At 38.6% G+C, this 25068-nt stretch overlaps 1 protein-coding gene across 3 annotated transcripts in view; it reads right to left on the reverse strand.

Annotated features, from left to right (window-relative positions):
• Window positions 1–1816: 1816 nt before the first annotated feature.
• The window catches only part of LOC140185961 (leucine-rich repeat-containing protein 27-like), an 83320-nt gene continuing 60068 nt past the window's right edge, over window positions 1817–25068 (reverse strand). For 2 of the 3 annotated variants that reach the window (XM_072239769.1, XM_072239768.1), the window contains exons 6-10: window positions 23920–24063; window positions 18943–19048; window positions 13967–14097; window positions 8618–8744; window positions 1817–2097 (exon numbers count right to left, since the gene is read on the reverse strand). In XM_072239769.1, coding sequence (XP_072095870.1) covers window positions 2041–2097; window positions 8618–8744; window positions 13967–14097; window positions 18943–19048; window positions 23920–24063 — 565 coding nt within the window. In that variant the 3' untranslated portion in view covers window positions 1817–2040. Of the gene's footprint in view, window positions 2098–2186; window positions 2300–8617; window positions 8745–13966; window positions 14098–18942; window positions 19049–23919; window positions 24064–25068 lie in introns of all 3 variants that reach the window. The other variant, XR_011882757.1, reaches the window with a different exon arrangement.

The raw sequence follows: 25068 nt of genomic DNA on the forward strand, positions 1-25068 counted from the left end.
ATATAGGGTAAACCTTGAAGGTCACTCTGTACAGGGGTTTTCTTTAGCTTCCATTTTAGGAACTTCACTTCCTTTTGTACTATCTAAATTGAATAAACAAATATTTAAGCCTATAGTTAAACATACATTGTGAATACGGTTTCAATTTCGTAAATTTTTTGGTCTGAATGAATTTATGTTATCAAGTCCTATTATATCTCATTTCTTTTTTCTACTTTCGGTAATGGACCAAGCCTTTTTGATATGGAAAACGAAAGGTATAATATGTTTTCATGACTTATTTCTGGATAACTGTTTTATGTCTTTTGAGCAGTTAGCTAAGAAATTTGATTTGCCTAGATCCCACTTTTTTTTAGATACTTACAAATAAGGAATTTTTAAAATACTATGTTGCCTACCTTTCCGACTTCAAATCCTACTGATATTATTGATAAAATTTTAGGTTTAAATCCTTTTCAGAAGGGATTAATAGCAATTACCTAGGATATAATTATGAAATTACAGCCAGGTATATCTGATAAAATTAAAAATGAATGGGAAAGGGAACTTCAACTTTGTCTACCTATAGAGAAACAGGATAAAATTTTTTCAATTAGTTAGTACTTCTTCTATATGTGCTAAACATACATCAATACAATTTAAAGTAGTACATAGAGCCCATATGTCCAAAGATAAATGAGCTCATTTTTATTCCCATATAAACCTTACTTGTGATAGATGTCACTCTGAGGTAGCCTCTTTAACTCATATGTTTTGGTCCTGTCCTCTTTTGGAAAAATATTGCAAAGATATTTTTGATATTGTTTCAACAGTTCTATGTTTTGATTTAAAACCCCATTCTATTACGGCAATTTTTGAATTGTCAATGGTAGAACATAGATCTTTGTCTTCTTCAGCCTGTCAGATGATAGCATTTGTTACTTTAATAGTTAGAAGACCTATTTTGTTGAACTGGAAGGAAACCAATCCTCTTACTACATTCCAATGGTTTTCTCAAACTATATTAGGTTCAAATTTAGAAAAAATTAGAAGTGATATTTTTGATCCTTCAGTTAAATTTGAAGAAACTTAGAACCTTTTATGCAACATTTTCATATGATGTAATTTGACCTTTCCGAATTTTTTTTAAAACTTAAATTATATGAATAGAGGAGCGGAGTTGGCGACATTACTGAATGCGTCTGATTCAAGATATTGGTCTAGCCCTGTTTTGTTCTGTTTCTTTTTGTTTGTTTTTTCTTTTTCTTTTGGGGGTTTTTCTTTGTTTATATATATTTTTTTTCTTTTTATTTCTTTTTTTTAATGACTAATTTCATTATGAGTTTGGAAGTCTATTATACCTATGTTACTTTAAATCCTTTTTGTATATGCTTATTAAGATTATTCCAATCTCTTTGTATTAACTTTGTTACTGAGTTTATGATTTTGAAAATTAATAAAAAGATTTAAATAAGAAATGTAGCTATTCACACATCTACATCAACAGCAGCTCTCAGATCAGTAAGTTATACTATTTATACAGGCAAAGACAACAGGCACATTAGAACACTATCACTTGCAAATTATTTGCCAAATTGAACAGCAGGTTAGCACATCATCTTAGGGAGAGCAACATTTGTTCATCATTGCTGTGTTAAATCTTGGAACTCCCTACCTAACAAGACTATGAGAGTTCCTTCACCAGAACGACCAGTCATTTTGGAAGGCACTTTAGCAACTTTTTCTCAAGAGAAATTAAGAATAGCCAACATTGCTGGCCTTGGCCATTCGTCTCAAGAAAGAACAGGAAAAGTGAGAAAAAGACTCTCATTAACCATTTTAACAAAATATATTATTATTTATTCTGGTATTCTGAACAAAAGAGAGCTTCAAGATTTGCACATATAGAGAATAAAAAGTTTTATAACAAATGACTTCTTGTTGCAGTCAAATAATTATAAGCTTAAACAGAATTTATCAACAGAAAAACATTATTGATTTAATTTATTCAAATGGTGAATATTAACTTGGAATTTTTTCAGTGACTGCATTAAAATTACTTTACAGTGGATTATCTATGATTTTCCTTCTTGCAAGTTCGGATTTCAGATTTACAGCCTATACAAAAAGAGAAAAGATTGTTTAAATAGATTAGCCCTGTAAAATCTGTGCACCAATAAATATAACATGGGTATTAGCAACCATACCTGAACATTACTGATAATATATACATTGTTGTATTGCATTTCCATTTCTATTAATGTTCATGTGTGTTTGTACTGCTGGCTTTCTACTCTTCCATTTGATCCCCACGGCCTCTCTGAAGAAAAAAAAAATTACTGTTTGCCATTAAAATGGGATTAGGAGGGTCACCAGGAGGTAGTCCTGTTCAGAAGTATAGTTAACAAGAAGGAATACAGGGGTTAACACTTTTATTTCACAGAAAATCAACAGCATGGAAACAAATCCAGCTCTTTGAGTCCACATCGGTCATCTACACAAATCCTAATATATTTTACCCCCAGTCACCCACGCACAAAAGGCAATTTATCTAATAACCACTCTTCCGGGATGTGGAAGAAGACTGGAGCACCTCAGGGAAACCTATGCAGTCAAAGTGAGAATGTGCAATTTCTACAAAGATAATGCTGGAAGTTCAGAACAAATGCTTGAGACTGTGAGCATGTGCATGTGCTCTACTACTTGTTTGATTCTTCTGCCCCCTATAAATACTCTCCTTGAGGACATTTCCAAACATATTTTATTAAAAGTGAACACAATTAAGGCAAGTAGATAGGTTTGAATGTGGAACACAAACATAAGTAAGAGTAATATAACGAAAATAATATGACACAAAACTGTGAAGAAGGAAACTAATACCCTGATAGAAAGGTATTTAATACATCACTAGATCTTTCAATGTGCTGCTCATTATGATTCAATGAATGTGTTATTTTGGGCCTAGAACTTGGACCATGTAACCCAATGTTCCTGTGAACTACACAATTAAATTTCAATAAAATAAAATTAATTATAATGAACAAAATATAAACTCAATCCACAATTGGTTGGATCATGAAGAAACCTGGTTAGAGCACTGTACATTGTGCATATAGAAGCTCATTACAGATTTCTAAACTCTCCCATTGCAGCAGAGATGTTGAGAATATGTTAGATCAGAAATGCACAATTTCCTTTGAAGGTTCAGGATGTTGAGTTGAGGGGCCAGATATAAAGCCTCTCTAAGGACTGATTCATTCTTTTGAATGGTTTGTTGTCCTTAATGTAAAAGGCAAGATTTTTTAGTTCTTTTTATTAGATTTGATTTTTATGTTTTTAATTAAATAATAATTATTAAAGAAAGTTATTTTACTTCATCAAAAATGGCATTCTTTTTGACCGGTTCTGAATGTCTCTGATCATCAGATATATTTGAAGCAGTGAAAAAGCCTTCTCTCAGCAGGTCAGCTAGGAAATCCATGGACAGGCTCAGGTTGTGCTACCAGAAGACAACTTGCTATCCACTCTGTTGTTTAGAACAGCCCTGAAGTCATTAGCAGTTACAGAATTGCAAAACATTAGTATGGCAACTGGATTAGTGCAAAGAATGACCTGGAGGAACAAGCTGATAGCAATCATTACTAATGTTGTTTACCTCTGGGTCCTCCATGTGTCTAGTGTGTTAATGAACAGAGCAGCATTTAAATGGTGTGTTACCAAAACCTGGATACCACATCTGCACCTTTGGCTCACATATGTGTGGCCCCAGGGAGCAGGGGACAATTCTTCTCTTGCCTGTAGGGTGTGTTTCATCAGAACTAAAGTGCCCTACCAGAGCAGTTCCTAGTCCATGTCGTGCAGCACAGGCAATTAACCTTAGATAGGTTCTTCTTGGAACCCTCTCCTGCAACTCTTTAGTTGTGGCCTCTACGCACCAACAACCAGCCTAACTCTCACCTGAGTATCTCATCAATAATTTCCAGGCTAATCCTTGCCTGATTTCTTTAGAGTGACAAATTTTAAATCTCATTCAGCAGCGCTGTGATACACTTTGGGAGGATCTAGATTAATGGCATTTTTTTCTCATTTGTTTTCAATAAATGTTACATACACACAATCACAAAGAAATAATAAAATTATGAAGTAAGTATTTTAACAGAGATTCTACCACTGATTTTTTTCAGGCAAACCCTTTGTATCATAGATCTTCATACACATTTAATTCCAACTTCATTCTATTTGTCTAAGTTTTCACTTTGTTATTTTTAAATTTAAATTTCAAAAAGAGTGAGCTTCGCACAGACAGGGGAAAAAAGGTTTTAAAAAGGAGCGTTTCACGGGGCTGGGCACATCAGCAGTAGACCAAATGATTTGAAGAGAATGTGAGCTTCGCACAGGTTGGGGAGAAGTGCGCAGATGCAGTAGCTCACCATCGCACAAGGACACTGAGAAAACTCCAAAATAAAAGGGAGACACTGTCTAGGGGAGCGGTCGTCAGAGGAGTGTAAGTCAGAGTAGTAGGGCTTTGGCTCATTGGGGCTTCGGCAAGGTAGGTTACTTCCTTTTTCCCTCCTCTAACAAGAATAATGGGTATGACTGCGAGGCCAGTTTCTGTTCTGGGTGTCAGATGTGGGATGTCCGGGACACTTCTAGCCTCCCCGATGGTCACATCTGCGCCAGGTGCACTGAGCTGCAGCTCACTAGAAACCGAGTTCGAGAACTGGAGCTGCACCTCGATGACCTTTGGCTTGTTACGAAGCGTGAAGAGGTGATAGACAGGAGCTACAAGGCAGGTAATCGCCCCGGGGCCACAGGAGACAGATAAGTGAGTGACCGTCAGGAGGGGGAAGGGAGGGCGTCAGATAGTGGAAAGCACCCCAGTGGCTGCCCCCCTTAACAATAAGTACTCCATTTTGAGTGGTGTGGGGGGGGGGTTGGGTCGACCTTCCTGGGGAAAGCAACAGCAGCTATGCCTCTGGCACTGAGTCTGGCCCTGTGGCTCAGAAGGGTAGGGAATGGAAGAAGATGGTAGCGGTAGTAGGAGACACTGTAGTTAGGGGGACAGATAGGGGATTCTGTGGGTGCAGAAAAGAAACAAGGATGGCAGTTTGCCTCCCAGATACCAGAGTTCATGATGTTTTTAAGCGCATCTACAATATTCTGAAATGGGAGGGTGAGCAGCCAGAGGTCATAGTACATATTGGTACTAACGACGTAGGTAGTAAAAGGATGGAGGTCCTGAAAGCAGAATACAGGGAGTTATAAAAGAAGCTGAGAAGTAGTATCTCAAAGGTAGTATTGCTGCCTGTGCCACGCGACCATGAGTATAGGAATAGAATGAGGTGGAGGATAAATGCGTGGCTGAAGGATTGGAGCAGGGGGCAGGGATTCAGATTTTTGGATCACTGGGACCTCTTCTGGGGCAGGTGTGACTGTACAAAAAGGATGGGTTGTACTTGAATCCGAGGGTGACCAATATCCTGGCAGGGAGGTTTGCTAATGCTATTGGGGAGTGTTTAAACTAGATTTGCAGGGGGGTAGGAACCGAAGTGAAGAGGCAGAGGATGGGGAGGTTGGAGCACAAGTAAAGACAGCTTGTAGGGAGTTTGTGAGGAAGGATAGGTAGATGTTAGAGCAAAGATGCACTTAGCCTGATGGTTTGAGATGTGTCTTTTTTAATGCAAGGAGTATCATAAACAAGGCGGATGAACTTAGAGCATGGATCAATACGTGGAACCATGGTATTGTGGTCATTACAGAGACTTGGATGTCTCAGGAGCAGGAATGGCTACTGAGTGTGCCAGTCTTTAAATGTTTCAAAAAGATCAGACAGGGAGGCAAAAGAGGTGGGGGTGTGACACTGCTGATTAGGGATAATGTCACGGTTGCAGAAAAGGAGGAAGTCATGGAGGGATGGTTTACTGAGTCAGTGTGAATGGAAGTCAGAAACAGGAAAGGGGCAATAACTCTACTGGGTGTTTTTATAGACATCCCCCCCCCCAATAGTAACAGGAATATTGAGGAGCAGATAGGGAGGCAGATTCTGGAATGGTGCAATAATAATAGGGTTGTTGTGATGGGAGATTTTAACTTTCTTAATCTTGATTGGCATCTCAACACAAGAGGTTTAGATGGGGTGGAGTTTGTTAGGTGTGCTCAGGAAGATTTCCTGACACAATATGTAGATAAGCCAACTAGAGAGGAGGCTATACTTGATCTGGTATTGGGAAATGAACCTAGTCAGGTGTCAGATCTCTCGGTGGGAGAGCATTTTGGAGCGAGTAACCATAACTCTATCTCCTTCACCACAGCGCTGGAGAGGGATAGGAGCAGACAATTTGAGAAAACATTTAGTTGGGGTAGTGGGAAATATGATGCTATTAGGCAGGAACTTGGGAGCATAAATTGGGAGCAGATGTTCTCAGGGAAATGCACAGCAGAAATGTGGCAACTGTTCCATTGAGGCAGGGAAAGGATGGTAGGGTTTAAGAACCATGGTGTACAAAGGATGTAGAAAATCTAGTCAAGAAGAAAAGAAAAGCTTACGAAAGGTTTTCAAGAAATTAGGTACTGTTAGAGCTCTAGAAAATTACAAGATTGCTAAAGAGCTTACGAATGGAATTAGGAGCGCCAAAAGGGGCCATGAGAAGGCTTTGGTGAACAGGATTAAGGAAAACCCCAAGGCATTCTACAAGTATGTAAAGAGCAAGAGGATGAGCCGTGTGATAATAGGACCAATCAGGTACGATAGTGGAAACGTGTGCATGGTGTCGGAGGATGTAGCAGAGGTACTTAATGAATGTATTCACCAGGTAAAAAGATCTTGGCAATTGTGGGGATGACTTACAGCAGACTGATATGCTTGAGCATATAGACATTAAGAAAGAGGATGTGTTGGAGCTTTAGAAAAGCATTAAGTTAGATAAGTCACCGGGACCAGATGAGTTATACCCCAGGCTACTGTGGGAGTGAGAAAGGAGATTGCTGAGCCTCTTGCGATGATCTTTGCGTCATCAATAGGACAGGAGAAGTACCAGAGGATTGGAGGGCTGCAAATGTTGTTCCCTTGTTCAAGAAAGGGAGTACAGATAACCCAGGAAGTTATAGACCAGTGATTCTGACTTCAGTGGTGGGCAAGTTGCTGGAGAAGATCCTGAGAGTCAGGATTTATGAGCATTTGGAGAGACATAATCTGATTAGGGATAGTCAGCATGGCTTTTTCAAGGGCAGGTCATGCCTTACGAGCCTGATTGAATTCTTTGAGGATGTAACAAAACACATTGAAGAAAGTTGAGCAGTGGATGTCGTGTATATGCATTTAGTAAAGCATTTGATAAGGTTCCCCATGCAAGGCTCCTTCAGAAAGTGAGGCGGCATGGGATTGAAGGAGGCCTTGCTTTGTGGATCCAGAATTGACTTGGTCACAGAAGTCAAAGAGTGGTTGTGGATCGTTTATTTTCTGCATGGAGGTCGTGACCAGTGATGTTCCACAGGGATCTCTTCTCTTTGTTATTTTTATAAATGACCTGAATGAAGACGTAGAAGGGTGGGTTAGTAAGTTTGCTGATGACACAAAGGTTGGGGGTGTTGTAGGTAGTCTGGAGGGTTGTCAGAGGTTACAGCTGGACTTCGATAGGATGCAGAACTGCGTTGAGAAGTGGCAGATGGACTTCAACACAGATAAGTGTGAAGTGGTTCATTTTGGTAGGTCAAATTTGAAGATAGAATGTAATATTAATGGCAAAACTCCTGGCAACATGGAGGTTCTGAGATATCTTGGGGTCTGTGTCCAAAGGACACTCAAAGCTGCTGCGCAGTTTGACAGCGTTGTTAAGAGGGCATATGGTGTGTTAGCATGCATCAAACGTGGGACTGAGTTCAAGAGCCGTGAGGTAATGTTACAGCTATACAAGACCTTGGTCAGACCCTGCTTGGAGTACTGTGTTCAGTTCTGGTCACCTCACTACAAGAAGGATGTGGATACTATAGAGAGAGTGCAGAGGAGATTTACAAGGATGTTGCCTGGATTAGAGTGTGTACCTTTTGAGAACAGGTTGAGTGAACATGGCCTTTTCTCCTTGGAGTGACAGAGGATGAGAGGTGACCTGATAGAGGTATATAAAATGATGAGGGGCATTGATTGTGTGGATAGCCAGAGGCTTTTTCCCAGGACTAAAATGGCTAACTCGAGGGGGCATAGATTTAAGGTGCTTGGAAATAGGTACCAAGGGGACTTCAGGGGTAAGTTTTTCACACAGAGAGTGGTGGGTGCGTGGAATGCACTGTCGGCGGCAGTGTTGGAAGCGGATATAATAGGGTCTTTTAAGAGCCTCTTAGATTTGTACATGGAACTTAGAAAAATAGAGGGCTATGCACTGGGGAAATTCTAGGCAGTTTGTAGAGTAGGTACATGGTCAGCACAACATTGTGGGCCCAAGGGCCTGTAATGCGCTGTAGATTTCGATGTTCTATGTTAATAATGACCTTAGAACTAGTTTCTCTCTCTAAAATAAAATAAACAATACTTCAATCTTAGAAATGCTAGAAAAATAAGTTTTCAAAATAATTATTTTTTATAACTTAATTCTCAAATTCCTATTGAACACTATTTGCAAATAAGAGCAATTGGTCAACCTACAACTTCTAACTCTCTCTTTGCAGCCTCTAATTCTTCTTGTGGTGTTCCCTTTGGTTGTTTTCTTCTAGCTTGCATCAATTCAATATGCTGCTGGATCCGTAGTTGCAAGTCACGATCTTTAACAGCTCTACAGAAAAATTATTACAAATTAATTTAAATTTCAAAGAATAATTTGTCAAGATTATAATGAGAATCATTAACTCCACTGCTTTTTCCCCATAATCTGCCTGTCCTGCTTGGCGTTTCCAACACTTTCTGTTTTTATTTCAGATTTGAAATTTACAGGTGGCATGGTAGATACCTTAGTGGTTAGCACAACACTTCACAGTACAGCAGCCATATGAATGATGTGAACAACGTATTATAGCCTGTATAGTGTAACAAAGAGCTTTCATACAGAGGATGTTGACATTAGTTCACTTAACTTGCCAATAGATTTGAAAAATCTTTTAGAATCATCATGAGTAATACAGCTCCTGTACTCTGAAGTGCCGATGTCTTGGAAACATCCTGGAGGACAATGATCATTAGCTTTGTGTCAGATTTGAGGTTTTAATTTTCAAGCACTTACTGCTAGGAGATTAAAGAGTTGCTGATAACCTTAGTCTATTATCACTTTTTTCAGCACTGTCAAAACTATCAACACATCCAAGGGCGTAACCCTAACCGTAAGAAAAGAACACAGATTATCTAGGGTGGAATAGTTATTTGCCTCCAATTGGAAGAACTACTTTGAAAAACTCCCTAACCATGGCTCTTTTCTTGAGTGTCCTTCACTTCATTCCATAGCAAATTACCCTGTCCATTCCAGCATCATCTGAGGTCTTCATATAAATTAAAGATTATAGTGTCCATTAATTCCCTCATTAATTGTTCCAAGATAAATGCTTGCAGATATAAAGTTCAGAGTGATGCCAAATTAGACATACTATAACTGTCTTTTTAATATACTTAAAATCCTGGCATCTATTCAACAATGTGGAAAAATTGCTCAAGAATATCTGGTTCATAATAAGATGATGGAATGTCTCACTGACAAAAGGCATTTAGGAGCCAGATATTGACCAGTGGGGTGAACTCCAGAAGTGAGGTGAAATGACTCCCTTTGACATAAAAGCAGCATTTGGCTTACTTTGATATTATGGAGATAACCCGCTAGTGACTGGAGTCAAACTACAAAGGAGGATTACCATCGCTGCTTGGACACTGTTATAGGAATTCCTTCGTGTCCTAGGACTAATCAGTTGCTTTCTTCCATTATAGGTCAGGTAGAACATTTGTTGATTATTGTCAAATTCTATTTGCAACTCCAGAAGAAATAAGCAATCCATACCCAAGTGCAAGATGATCTACACAATATACAAATGGAGACTGCTAAGCGTTTAGTAATATCTTCCCAGATGCTAAGGAAGTGTCTAACCATCAACTGCTAATATGGAATGGTATTACCATTACCACCAAAATATCTCAGGATCTCTACTTGTCAGATATACAACTGTCAAAACCATACCAATACAGTGACTACAAGATCATGTAAGATCATACAAGATCCTACGGTATATACTACATGACAATCTAAAGTCCTAAACTCAAGAGATACTTTGGATGGGGAAATTTTGAGTAACACACACAAAATGCTGGAAGAACTCAGCAAGTCAGGCAGCATCTATGGAGGGGAATAAACAATTGATATCTCCAGCTGAGAATCTTCATTAGAACAGATCTACAATCCCACCACAAAGGCACAATTCATGGAAGTGATTCATTTGACAGCTCCAACAACTGAAAATTAATAGCTTTCAGGAAAAAACTGCCTGCTTGATTAATACCTAAACTTTATTCTATCCACCACTGTGTACTGCAGCTAATGTGTGTTCTGTCTACAAAAATATACCACAGTTGCTTAGCAACACACACAAAAAATGCTGGTGAACGCAGCAGGCCAGGCAGCATTCAGATCTCCCCCTCCGCCTCCCACTTTCAAATCTCTTTACTGTCTCTTCTTTCAGTTAGTCCTAATGAAGGGTCTCGGCCCGAAACGTCGACTGCACCTCTTCCTATAGATGCTGCCTGGCCTACTGCATTCACCAGCACTTTTTGTGTGTGTTGCTTGAAATTCCAGCATCTGCAGATTTCCTCGTGCCACAGTTGCTTACCTAGGCTACTTTGACAGTATCTCCCAAACCCCTAATTTCTCCTGCCATAAAGGACAAGACTGGCAGATGAAGAACAGAAGTAGCTGCAGGTGGCCTTCCAAGTCATATATCATAGGGACATGGAAAAACAATGTCTTTCCTTCAGCTTTGCCTGAAACTGCCTGCTGTACCTTTGCAACATGAACTGCAGCAGCTTAATAAGATGACGTTTGAACAATCAACTACAATATGTTGGTTGATTATATATGTTGTGTTGCATAAATATTTTAATATTTACTAATAAATAGTAGTAAGCCAGGTAAGGTTTCAGTTCACTGAAGTTGAATGTTGAATATGGAAACTACAGAAAACTATAACAGAATTCCAAGTAAGCAAATGTTGGTGGTATTTTTTACCCAATTATCCATTTAGTTTATATGTTCCTCTGTTTTGCTAGTTTGAAAATCTGATTATTATTATATACCCCATATTTCCTCAGATCTGTATCATTATCTGACTCATCTTAATTTTATCTATTCTCACTAACAGGTTATTTTCTGCTTTTTGTTATAACCTTGCACATGGTTCTATATTTTTGTGCTTCTATTCTGGACCACTTCCTTAAGCATATTTTAAAGAGGTTTCTTTCTGCTTACACTTTTAACATACCCCAAGAGATATTTCAATGTTGCATTACTGTCTATATTTAGGAATGCAAAACCAAATGTCATGCTGACCTTCCCCAATAAGTCAATGTTTTTCCAAATGTAAATAAATCCTGTTCCAAAGAATCCTCTGTAACAATTTCCATCCCACAATGCAATGTTTATCAGCTTATAATTTCCTGGTTTGTCACTTCACTATTGCCCTTCTTAAATCAAGTGTATAAAATAATGAGTGGTACAGATAGACCAGACTTTAGGAAACTCTTCTGCATATCGGGGGTAGATAAAACTTGGAGAGATAGATTTAGGGTGAGGAGCAAGAGATTTAGAAGATATCTACTTCCCCAATAAGTGTTGAGAACTTGGCATACACTGCCTGACAGAGTGGTGGAAGCAGAGTTAAAGGTACTTAACAAGTGTCCAGATGAGCTTGCATCACCTAAGCATAGAAGGCCAAGGGTCAAGTGTTGGAAGATGGAATTAATAGGAACAGATGCCCACTGGTCAGCATGGACGTATGGGCCAAATGCATGTTTCTATCCTCTTGACTCTATGACTAAGTTAGGTAGTATTTCATTGAAGTTTTAACTTTTTTATAAGTATTTCAAGCATTCATGACATCTTCTGTAGCTCATCATCCACATCTTAAGCCAAATATCTCTAATAGTACTTGCAATTGATCCTTTATCCACTAACTCAGAATAAAAACCTATTTAAACTACGCTATAAAATTAAATAATGAGACTTTGATTTTACATGTTGAACTAAAATATGTTGTAACTGAACTTTTCAATAAATGTTGGCTTAAAGAACTGCACGCATAATTAGTGACATAAGAGAAGCTCGTCATTTAACCTATGAGTCAGCCACATAATTGTGCTAACTCCATATCATAAGGGGAGGGGAGGGGGGGGCGGGAGGGAACGTCGACTCAGACCATGAGAGGCCTGTGTCGGGCATTTTCATGCCTTACAAGGCGCAGATTGGAAGTCTGTGTGGGGCGCCACTCCTCGCACAGACTAGAGCAATGTGTGGTTAAGTGCCTTGCTCAAGGACACAAACACGCTGCCACAGCTGAGGCTTGAACTAGCCACCTTCAGATCACTAGATGAACGCCTTAACCACTTGGTCACGTGCCACACACACATATCATAAAAATAGCAGACATTGCATTCATTGGTTATCTGAAATACTACAGAAGAGAATAGCTACATATTGTTCAGCATTATTTGAGCTCCAGATTTTAGCTGAAGCATCAAGTAGTATAGTATAACATAGAAAACCTTGACCTTCTATCAAAGCAATTGAATAATATACATCTATCACTATGTAGTGTGCTATTAATAGTTACTTTAGGGTAAATCATCCTCTTATGTGATGGTATATATACATGTGAGGAAGAGTGGAAAGAAGGTTTCGAAGTAAGTACATTTATTCTCAAAGTATGTATACTTTATGGAACCTTGAGATTCATCTTCTTACAGGCAGCTACTAAACAAAGAAACCTAACAGAACCCATTAAGACAAAAGAAGACTGTCAAACACCTAACACGCAAAGAAAAAAAATGTGCAAACAATAAAATTATACAATTAGTATTCAGAACTGAAGTTCACAAAAGTGAGTCCACACTGTGATAGTTGCAGGCCACAACCACAGTTTGGTGCAGAGATGAGTAAACCTTGCGGAGTAATGAGTTGAAGTTAAGTACGGAGATGAATAATTGTGGAGCACTGTATTGAACCAGCCGTGCCTTGCCTCAGGCCCTGACACCCTGTCCTTTTCAATCTGGCCTGGCACTTAAATCGTCTAGACCTTGCTCTCAGACCTGGATCCTGCTGCTTCGATATGCTCTTGGGCCAGTGCCCTGCCACCTCAATTCAGCCCATGCCCTCCTTTTCCAATTCAGTCTGGCACTTAAATTGATCTTTCCACGCTCTCAGGCCCAGATCCAGGTTCCACAGCCTTGAACCTGCATCCTCTCCACTTCCCTCACCTCGGTTCTGCCAATTTGAATTGCCTCCAGATTCGCTCCAAGAATGGCCAAACATTGGCTCATTCTCCACTCTCTGGCCTGGATCCCAACACCTTGATTCAGCCTGTACACACCATGTCGCAGCCGCCCTGCACCTTCAAGACTTTAGTTCTCACTGCAAAAATGCCAGGATATACAGGCAGATCAAAAGCTCTGCTCCGACAGGGAAGTTACAGTTTATTGTTTGCAGTGATTGTTTAGCAGAAAAAGTGTAATTAACGAAGTATTTGGTAGTTTTCTTTTGTTTTATTTGCCACCTTCAAGTAGTCGCTGAGCGTTGCCAACACTATCTTACACTGGAATGGTTTGAGCAAGTTTTTGTTGGAAGAGAAGACATGAGGGAATAAGCAAATTCTTCCAAGTAAAAATCTTAAATGAATAAAGATGTTTTTTTAGATGCAACACAATCAACACATAATAAGGAAAGTTTTATATATGTTAAATTTTGAACATATTGATTGCTTTCACATTATTGATGTAGAATTCTACTGATTGAATTGAACCCTTAAAATATACCTTAATTCTTTGATTTCCTTCTCAAAATCCACTTTTTGGTTATTTTTGTGGACAGGTGTTTTTTTCGCATCAATGACTCTTACTGTGTGGTAGTAGTTTGGATCTGTAGCAAATGGTGCATTCTTCACTATCTGCGCAAAGAACATCAAATAACAATCTGTATATATTAATTATCCTCTCAGGAGTTGCAGTCATTCACAATCTGTATTTTGCAAATATCTATTAAACCATACAGGAAATTTACACCCACTGGAGGTGGAAGTTTGCTGTAGCACTCTGCCACAGTATAGAAGGGTCATACCAAGCTAATTGATAATATCAACAAACTATGACTCTAATCATCTGTGGTTAGCACTCTGTCTATCAGGACATTTCTAAATAGGACTGCCCACATATGAATTTTTATAATAACTATTGATATAAAAATCACAGGAAGAGGATTAATATATCAAGGTCTTTGAAAAGTGGAAATATATTGTACACACTAAAGGTTTGTAGAATTAGTTTTATTGCATTTTTAAAAAAAAAATGGGTATTTTGATAGCAACTACACTATTGTTATTGTTATTTTCTTTGCAGTTTAATTTTCTTATGTCTGCTTGGATCAATGCAGTTATAAAGAAGACAGCGGCTATACTTCATTAGGAGTTTGAAGAGATTTGGTATGTCAACAAATACATTCAAAAACTTCTATAGATGTACCATGGAGAGCATTCTAACAGGCTGCATCATTGTCTGGTATGGGGCGGGGGGGGGGGTGTCTACTGCACAGGACTGGAAGAACCTGCAGAGGGTTGTAAATTTAGTGGCTCTATCTTGGGTACTAGCCTACAAAGTACCCAGGACACCTTCAAGGAGCGGTGTCTCAGAAAGGCAGTAACCATTATTAAGGATCTCCAACACCCAGGGCATGCTCTTTTCTCATTGTTACCATCAGGTAGGAGGTATAGAAGCCTGAAGGCACACATTCAGCGATTCAGGAACAGGTTCTTCCCTACTCCCATCCGATTCCTGAATGGACATTGAACCTGTGAACACTGCCTCACTTTTTAAATATATATTATTTGTTTTTGCACAATTTTTAATCTATTCAATATACATTTACTGTAATTTTTATTTATTTTTCTTCTATATTATGTATTGCATTGAACTGCTGCTGCTAAGTTAACAAATTTCACAACAGATGCTGGTGATAATAAACCTGATTTTGATTCTGATTCTGAACAAATGCAGGATTAAGAGCAAAACTGACAGAAAAACTTACAGAAAATGGAACAAAATAGGACATATACAAAGAGCATGTCAGCCAGACAAAAATAACTGGACTGCACTGGAAAGAGATAAAGATTAAAAAGTCAAGTTGCAATTTCAAAAGGATCACTGATCTGCATGCTGTTGATGAAAAATCTGATAATAATGAGAATGACTCACGACTGGGTAGTCTTGAGATTTATAATGTAAAAACTGACAAGAGATAAGTAATATGACTTATACCAGAAGTGAACAGTAAATTAATTGAAATGGAATTGGACACTGGCTTGATGTTTCAATTACTCTACAAAATGAGCTTGAACAGCATTTCAAAGATACCATTGGATTCCTGTGGATATTCAATAAAGAACATATACAGTACTGGCAAAAAGGTAACTCCTGTAGGAATGACTTTCATAACAGTGAAATACAGCAACCATTGGGCTTGTATGTGGTAAAAGCAGGAGAATCAGCATTATGGGGTCATGAGTGGCTGAGACAACTTCAATTTGATTGGAGATCCACCCACAATTTGCATACCACATCCCCTGCAAGAGAGTTAACTGAAAGCTAGTTAAGAAAGGTACTGGATGATGTCACAGAAGTGTTCAAGGATGGCATTGGATATGCAAACTTATCAAGGGTAAAACAGGGTTAAATGAAAATACCACACCCACATTTTACAAAGCTCATCTGGTACCTTATACCATCCATAATAAAGTAGCCAGAAAACTAGATTGCATGGAAGCTGGAGGAATTCTTTCTAAGTATGAGTGGAGCCCATGGGCAACACCAGTGGTTCCAGTAGCCAAGAAGAATGGGTCTGTCAGGAGCTGTGGTGATTGTAAGTACACTATCAATACACTCTGCCCAGGATAAAGAACATCTTTGCAAATCTTTCTAGAGAGAAACACTTCAGCTGACTTAGCTGAGGCCTGCCTAAAGATGGAGATAGAAGCAGAGTCTAAAAGTGTTTCTCACCATAAGCACTCACAAAGGCTTTATCCCTTTAATGGGCTTATTTTTGGGGTAGCGTCTGTGCCAGCACTCTGATAGAAAGCTATGGACAAGGTGATGAAAGGCTGTCTGGGTACTCATTATTAGTTATTTTGTTTTTTTTCCCTTCTATATTATGTATTGCATTGAACTGCTGCTGCAAGTTAACAAATTTCACGTCACATGCCGGTGATAATAAACCAGATTCTGATTCTGGATTTTATATCATTACTTATGCATGTGCAATTGTTCAGCATGTCCTCTAGTGGCTTGAATTCATTCTATTAGAAACTTATTAGTTATCACATTATTTGAATATGGGCTATCGGATTGGTTAACTCTCATCTACAAATCTGAAAGGAATGACTGTTATCTATGGTATAAGAAGAGCAGAGCACACTGGCTTGCCATTTTCTTTCTTCCATTGCTATTAGACTCTTGCTACTTTCCTGTTCAATTCCTTTGTTCTCTTAGCATTTCATAAAACGATCATGAAGCAACAAGTTTTATGCTTCATTCTTGACTTGTGAAAGAACTTGAATCAAAAACATCAGAATCCAACATTATTGTGTCATAGTGAACCATATCTGATCAATTGCGAGAATGTGGCAAGTGCACATAATGTGACTGACCATGCGGTGAATTGATTAAGCCTCCTACATAACTCAGTTAAAATATTTAATTCTATTGTGATGGACAATCACTGCCTTTGGGAAAGGGGGGCCTTATTTTTTGCCAAGCTCAGCTTTCTAAACAGCTGATGATATTTCTGAAGATCAAAGTGCTGTTTTTGAATAAGTTAAACTTTCAACCCACTATCTTTTAAATTTAGTTTCTGGTCGTAAATGGGAGCCAGTCTTCAGTTCTTAATGTAATTGGAAAGAAGTATTTACTTTGAAGTTGAAAAGCCAGCTTTGCAAGCAAGCACTGGCTGTCTAAAAACAACACTGGCTAAGTTATTATTTTAAGGAAGCTTGCAGGCCAGGTGGATATTATTGTTTAGCCTATCTATAGCTGACTTCTTAACAAGTTGAAAGGTTTATGTATTCATGGGGTTAGCTTCACAGCATACCTGAGAATTCTGTTTCCAGAAATTTTTAGAACACTTGTGTTAAAAGGCATCTAAAAGAATACACATATTTGTGAAGTCATCCAAGTTGCAGAGAAATAGTATAAATTTAGACAGTAGATCAGGTTTTTTAGGAATGGTTCAGGAATATCAAGAAGATGATGAGATAACTAGAATCCATTCCTCTGCCTTCAATTTCTGTGACGGGTGACTGGTTTGTCTGTGGCACATGGGTATGTCTTTTAGCTTGTAGGAATTGTCCCTGTGTTTTATAAGTCCTTTGTGTTTTAGAAATGGTTTGTGATTTGTAAGCCTTTTATAAGGATGACTTCAGGAATGGAAGGGTTATCATACAAGGAACTTTTGATGGCTCTCGATCCGTACTCGCTGGAATTCAAAAGGATGAGGGGGGGACTCTCATTGAAACCTTTCAAAAGTTGAAAGGCCTAGATTGAGCAGATATGGAAAGGATGTTTCCCATCGTGGGAGAGTCTAGGACAAGAGAGCACAGCCTCAGGATAGGGGGGCGCCCTTTCAAAACAGAGATGCGGATAAATTTCTTTAGCCAAAGGATGGTGAATTTGTGGAATTTGTTGCCACATGCAGCTGTGGAGGCCAAGTGATTGGGTGTATTTAAGGCAGACATTGATAGGTTCTTGATTGGACATGGCATCAAAGGTTATGGGGAGAAGGCAGGAACTGGGGTTGAGGAGGAGAAGAAAAAAGGATCATCTATGATTGAAAGGCAGAGCAGACTCAATGGGCCAGACGGCCTAATTCTGCTCCTATGTTTTATGGTCTTAAGATACAAATCCTCTGATTTTTAAATGTGTTTTAAGACTGTGGCTTGGATTTAAATATGTATCACTGAAAATGGAAATACAGTGTTTAAATTACTATATCAGCAGGAGGTATCTCCTTCTTGGTGTGTGGGGGGGGAGGGGGAGAAACTTGCCATGAAGGATAAACAGAGAAGTATAACCTCCCTTAAGTGAGGGTACCTGTGGCTATCTATAATCGGGTAGGACCCAAGATCTTTCTTTGAGTTTAGAAATTTGCAATCAGAAAACCCAAAACTGTCACATATTACTCCGTTGTCATTCTTGTTCTGCGCATACAGTACATTACCCTTTTAATAAACTTGACAACCACTTAAGGGTGCTGTGTATGGCTGTGACAAAAACAGAATGCAGCCATTCTTTACATTGTGATCAGCAGTGATTCTGTGTAATTAATCATGAATATAAGGGCGAAAGAGAGCAGTGGTTACAGTAGCCACGATCAGAAAAGAGACTCTAGAATTTGATCCTGCAATCAGAATAAATTATAATAAGTGATCTGAAGTGGGTGACATCAACTTCATTGTACTTCACCATAAATGTAAAAGCATACCCATTTTATCATAGGATAGATTTTCCATCTCCTTTCCTGGGTGAAGTATTTAATTTGCAGGCATCAGCAATGACCCATAACATTTAACAGTATGTTTTGATTGCTCTGAGTTCCTTGAGGATAACCTATGACAAATTACTTCAGTTCTTAATAAAGCATTCATCTTCAACTGCTTCAACAATGATCTTCCTTCAATAAGTAATAAAAAACTTGACAAATGATAAATTAATTTGAAAGGAAAAGTCTGAACATTTTTATAATCAAGTACCATGTTCTTTTCTGATAGATGTGGAGACCTTTGGATTCTTTCTTTTTCTTTCTTTTCTTGCAACAGCTTAGCTTTATCCCTCCAATTCTTCAATACTTTGTAATCTCTGGAAATATGTAAACATCGATTTTATTTCTATTAATTTTTGAAATAGACAAAGCAAAAGAAACTAACTCTGGTCATAAATGATATCAAACAAAAATGTGAGAATGTTTTATAATTCCATATCATGAACTATTGTCATGGAGCAGAATGAGAAGTTAATTTAAATTACAATGGAAACAGACTTGAACTATATAATATTCTAAGCTGTAATAAACTAAGAAACAAAACTGAATATTGTTAGAACCAAAATCAATTAACATTTTATATGTAATATTTAGCTCAAAGAAAATTTTCAAAATCTTTAATTGACAATGTCTGGGTTCAGTTTGAGTTCCACCAAAGTCAGTCAGCTCCTGACTGCATGACAGCCTTGGTCTGAATATGAATAAAAGAGCTGAACTGTAGAGGAAAAGCAAGAATAACTTTCTTTGATATTAATGTAGAATTTGACCAAGCATGCCATCAAAAAGCTCTGCTTAAACTGAAATCAATGGGAAACAGGGGGAAAACCCTGTACTGGTTGGGATCATAGCTAGCACAAAAGAAGACTGGAGGTCAATCATCTCAGCCATAGGTCATCTCTGCAGGAGAATCCCAGGCTTAATCATCTTCAATTGCTTCTTCAATAACCTTCCTTCAGTAAGTAAGAATACCTAATAATGATTGTACAATGTTCAGCACCATTTACCACTCCTCAGACAATGAAGCAGTCAAGAAATTTGGCATATCTACCAACTTTGTTTGATACACCATGGAAGGCATCCTATTTGAATGCATCGTGACTTGGTATGACAATTACTTTGCCTGTGACAAGAACCTGCAGAGAATTGTGGACATAGCTGAGCACATCATGGAAACAAATCTCCCCTCCATGGACTGTGTCTACACTTTTCAATGCCTCGGTAAAGCAGTCAGTATAATCAAAGACCACACCCATTCCAGACATTCTCTCATCCCCTCCCCCACTGTGTGGAAGATCTAAAAAAGCCTGAAAACAATTACCACCAGGCTCAAGGACGCTTCTACCCCAGTATTATTAGGCTACTGAATAGTTCCCAAGTACGATAAAATGGACTCCTGACCTCACAATCTACCTCATAATGAGCTTGCACTGCACTCTATCTGTAATTGTAATACTTTTTTTTCTTGCACTTTTATTATTTTAGCTTGTACTACATCAAAGCACCTTTGTAAAGAATTGATCTGAATGAATGGTATGCAAGACAAGTTTTCAATGTATCTCAGTATGTGACCAATTTATCCAAATACAGCAACACATGGACTGATAGGTGCATGTAACATTTGCGCCACACACACATGCCAGTCAATGATGATACCAACAAGTGAATTATCTAACCATAACCCAGTGATATACAATGGCATTACTACAACTGAAAGCCTCTATCAGTATCTGGGGATTACCATTAACCAGAAACTGAACAGGAATACCCATATATGTTATGTGACTACAAGAATAGGTCAGATGTAGGAATCCACAAGACCATAAGGTAGAGGAGCAGAATTAGGCCATTTGGCCCATCAAGTCTGTTCCACCATTTCGTCATGGCTGATCCAATTTTCCTCTCAGCACCAATCTCCTGCCATCTCCCCGCATCCCTTCATGCCCAGACTAATCAAGAATCTATCAATCTTTGCCTTAGATGTACATAAAGATTTGGCTTCCACGGCTGCCTGTGTCAAAGAGTATCCCACAGATTCACCACTCTCTGGCTTAAAAAATTCCTCCTCATCCTCGTTCGAAAAGGACACCCCTCTATTCTGAGACCGTATCCTTTGGTTTTAGACTCTTCCACCAAAGGAAACATCCTCTCCACATCTACTCTATCAAAGCTTTTCACCATTCAATAGGTTTCAATGAGGTCATCCCTCATCCTTCTGAACTCCAGTGAATACAGGCCCAGAGCCATCAAATGCTCTTCATTTGACAAGCCATTCAATCTTGGAATAACTTTTGTGAACCACCTTTGAACCTTCTCCAGTTTCAGCACATCCTTTCTTTTCTTTTCCAATATTTTTTATTGATTTCTATACAGAATAGAGTCCAAGAGAATCCATATTATAAAGCAAAATAAAAAATATAATAATACCAGATACAGTATATTGAATAACATTAACAAACTCCTTACCCTGTATTCATATAGATTAGATTAATTCGTATATTAGAATATAAACAATCTTTTCTAAGGTAAGGGGCGCAAGACTGCTCACAATGCTCCAAGTGAGGCCTCACCAGTGCTTTATAAAGTCTCAACATTACATCCTTGCCTTTAAGTTCTAGCCCTCTTGAAATAAATGCTAACATTGCACTTGCCTTCCTCACCACACTCAACCTGCAAATTAACCCAAGTCACTTTGCCCAAGTCAGTTTTTCTTTTGTATTTTCTCTCCATTTAGAAAATAGTCAACCCATTCATTTTTTCTACCAAAGTGCATGACCAAACACTTCCTGACACTGTATTCCATCTGCCACCTCTTTGCCCATTCTCCTAATCTGTCCAAATTTTTCTGTAGCCTCTCTACTTCCTTAAAACTACCTGCTCCTCCACCTATCTTCATATCGTCTGCAAACCTTGTAACAAAGCCATCAATTCTATCATCCAAATCATTGACATATAACATAAAAAGAATTGGTCCTGACACCTGTGGAATAGCAACAGTCACCAGCAGCCAGCCAGGAAAGGCTCCCTTTATTCCCTCTCTTTGCTCCTGCCAATCAGCCACTGTTGTACCTGTACTAGAGAATCTTTCCTGTAATACCATGTTGACTATGGCCTATTTTATCATGTGCCTCCAAGTACCCCGAGGCCTCATCCTTAATAATCAACTCCAACATCTTCCCACCACTGAGGTCAGACTAACTGGCCTATAGTTTCCTTCCTTCTGCCTCTCTCCCTTTTTGAAGAGTGGAGTGACATTTGCAATCATGTGGTGAACAATTTGAGCTTCCTAATTCACCAAGGCCAACCACTATTTATAAAGCTTGTTAGAGTGATTTTTGGGTTTAGCACATTTACATTTAGCAAATAACTTTGGCTTCCAGTCTTTGGGTCTGAGTATAAATTGTGAATTTAATTGGAGTGCAGCTCTGAACAATAGGTTCCTAAAAGCCATGAATCCCAGACCAGACAATGCTGACTAAAATTCATCTGGATGTCTGTGGCATGGGTGCAAATCAGGAGGTGTGAAGTTTGTGTGTAGTTTCAAAAAAAACATCGTAGATACATTGTAAATATAGAATTGGCCTTTTATATTTAGCACGTAAGATTTTAAGCTGAACATTGGGCCAGCCAGATCTTTCAACTGAAAGCATCTCCATATGATGCCTGCTGTTTTTTGTTTTGTTGAATAAAGCTGCTTCATATCTGCCAGTACTTTTCTCCGGTGACTTCATTCACGCACAACAAGGTTCAAGTCAGGAGTATGATGGCATACCCCCAACTTGCTTGAATGAATGCAGTTTCAACAACGATCAGGAGCTCATCATCATATAGGGCATAGTAACCCACTTCTTAGGGTTGCTACACCCTAAATGATATTGAGCAATTAATTATTGTTGAAATGGCACTCTTTCAAGCAAGTTGGGTGTATGCTATCACACATCTCAGCAAGGAAGCAGAATAACAACAGACTGTACCATCTAAAGCACGTACTGCTAAAACTCACCCAAACTCCTTAAACATCAGCTTCTAAATCCATGACCTCAACCTGCCTGGGAACACCACTATCTGGAAGTTAACTGCCAAACCACATACTATTCAGACTTGGAAACTTTTACCACTCCTTCATAGTTGCTGCATCAAAAATTCCTGAAACACTCTCCCTAACAACATTGTAGATATACCCAAACCTCACGGACTGCAATAGTTCAAGACGAAGTTCACCACCACTTTCTGAAGGACAATTATGTATGCATTTAGACAATGCAAAGCCAACATCCTGTGATTGAATAAAAAAATACAAATAATGAATTCCCAAGGTTACTGTATTACACAGCTTCTAAAATAAATAACTAAAATCAGTGAGCTAATTAAAAGATCTGACATGGGCATACTTAAAAAGCCTTAACATTTATAGATTTGATTTCCTGTTGTTCATTTTTGTGCTCACATAACAGTCTGAAAATTTTGATAGGGTTTCTATTGCACATCTAGATTCTGTTGTGTTGCATTGACTTGGTTCATTAATGGGTAGAATCAGCAGACAGTTGTGAGTTATTCACACCAGCTGTGAGTTTAAAGTCCAGATGCATCTTTTGTATCTTACCAGCTCGAACTTTAGAATTTATTGGGAGAAAGCTTAGGAATTCTTGATAGTGAAATCATATACAATTAAACAGGTAATGCATAATAAAGGGTCACATAGGACAGTTAAAAACAAGCCCCATAAGTGTGTGTTTCTCTCCAAGTTGCCTTATTACTTCAAATTGGATTCAATCCAATATTAAAAACAGAAGATATTGGAGAAAAATTAGACAATTCAGTCTAAGAAGTCTGCTCTGCCATTGGGTTATGACAAACTTAGATTTCATTTTCCATTTTCCACATAACCTTTGACACCCTTACAAATCAATAACCTATCAACCTCCACTTTAAATATACTCAATGACTTGGCCTGCACAGCTGTCTGTGGTAATAAATTCCACAAATTCACCATCCTCCAGCAAAAAATATTCCTCCTCATCTCTGCTCTAAAGGGGCATCCTTCCTTTTGAGGTTGAGCCTTCTGTTGTAGACTCTCCCACTATAACTATTGGGACACACACACACACCTTACATATTCATCAGCAAATCATTATAAAGTTCTGCATTCTGCATTTGAATATTGATGTTGACAAAGAAATATGGTACTCACAGTTTCCTCTGTTCAATAATTGCTTGCTTTTCTTTGAGTTCCTTCAGTGCAGCTAGTTTAAGTTCTTCCTTTCTCTTTGCCTGAATGGACACATCATAGGCTTTTGACGCTGGAAATATTGTATTTGGATTAGAACCTTCCTTTCTGAAACATATTATAAAAAAACACATTTTTACATGAAAAATTTAAAAAAAAGATTATCTTCCAAAAGAAAGGAATGCAAGAACAGATGTAGATCATTCCATTCCTTGAGCCTGTTCCACCAATTCAAAAAGATCAGAGTTGATCTCTATCTAAATGCTCCCTGTCCAATTTGGTTAAATATTCTTCAATACCTTTGCTTTGTACAGGCTTATTATTCTCCATATTGACATTTTCTATTGACCTATTATCAGTAGAACTTCAAGAGAGAGTGATAGATTGTCCTACTACTCCTTATGTGGAAAAGTGCTCTCTGATGTTGCCCTGATTGACCAACTCAAGTTTAATAAGGATTAATACTGTTCAAATGTGGCAGGTCTTCCTCTTTAGAAAACATAGAAAACCTACAGCACAATACAGGCCCTTCAGCCCACAAAGCTCTGCTGAACATGTCCTTACCTTAGAATTACCACGGCTTACCCATAGCCCTCTATTTTTCTAAGCTCCATGTATCCATCCAGGAGTCTCTTAAAAGATCCTATCATTTCTGCCTCTACCAATGCCGCCGGCAGCCCATTCCACACACTCACCACTCTCTGTGTAAAAAAACGTGCCTCTGAAATCTCCTCTGTACCTACTTCCAAGCACCTTAAAATTATGGCTTCTCGTGCTATCCATCTCAACCCTGGGAAAAAGCCTCTGACTATCCACATGATCAATGCCGCTTATTATCCTGTATATCTCTGTCAGGGGTCACCTCTCATCCTCCATCATTCCAAGGATAAAAGGCTGAGTTTACTCCCAATCCATGCTCCCCAATCCAGGCAACATCCTTGTATATCTCCTCTGCAGCCTTTCTATGATTTCCACATCCTTCCTGTAGTGAGGTGACCTGAATCGAACACAGTACTCCAAGTGGGGTCTGACCAGGGTCCTATATAGTTGGAACATTACCTCTTAGCTCTTAAACTCAATCCCATGATTGATGAAGGTCAATGCACCATATGC

The sequence above is a fragment of the Mobula birostris genome, chromosome 21, assembly GCF_030028105.1.
Source record: "Mobula birostris isolate sMobBir1 chromosome 21, sMobBir1.hap1, whole genome shotgun sequence".
In the NCBI taxonomy this organism is placed as follows: Eukaryota; Metazoa; Chordata; class Chondrichthyes; order Myliobatiformes; family Myliobatidae; genus Mobula; species Mobula birostris.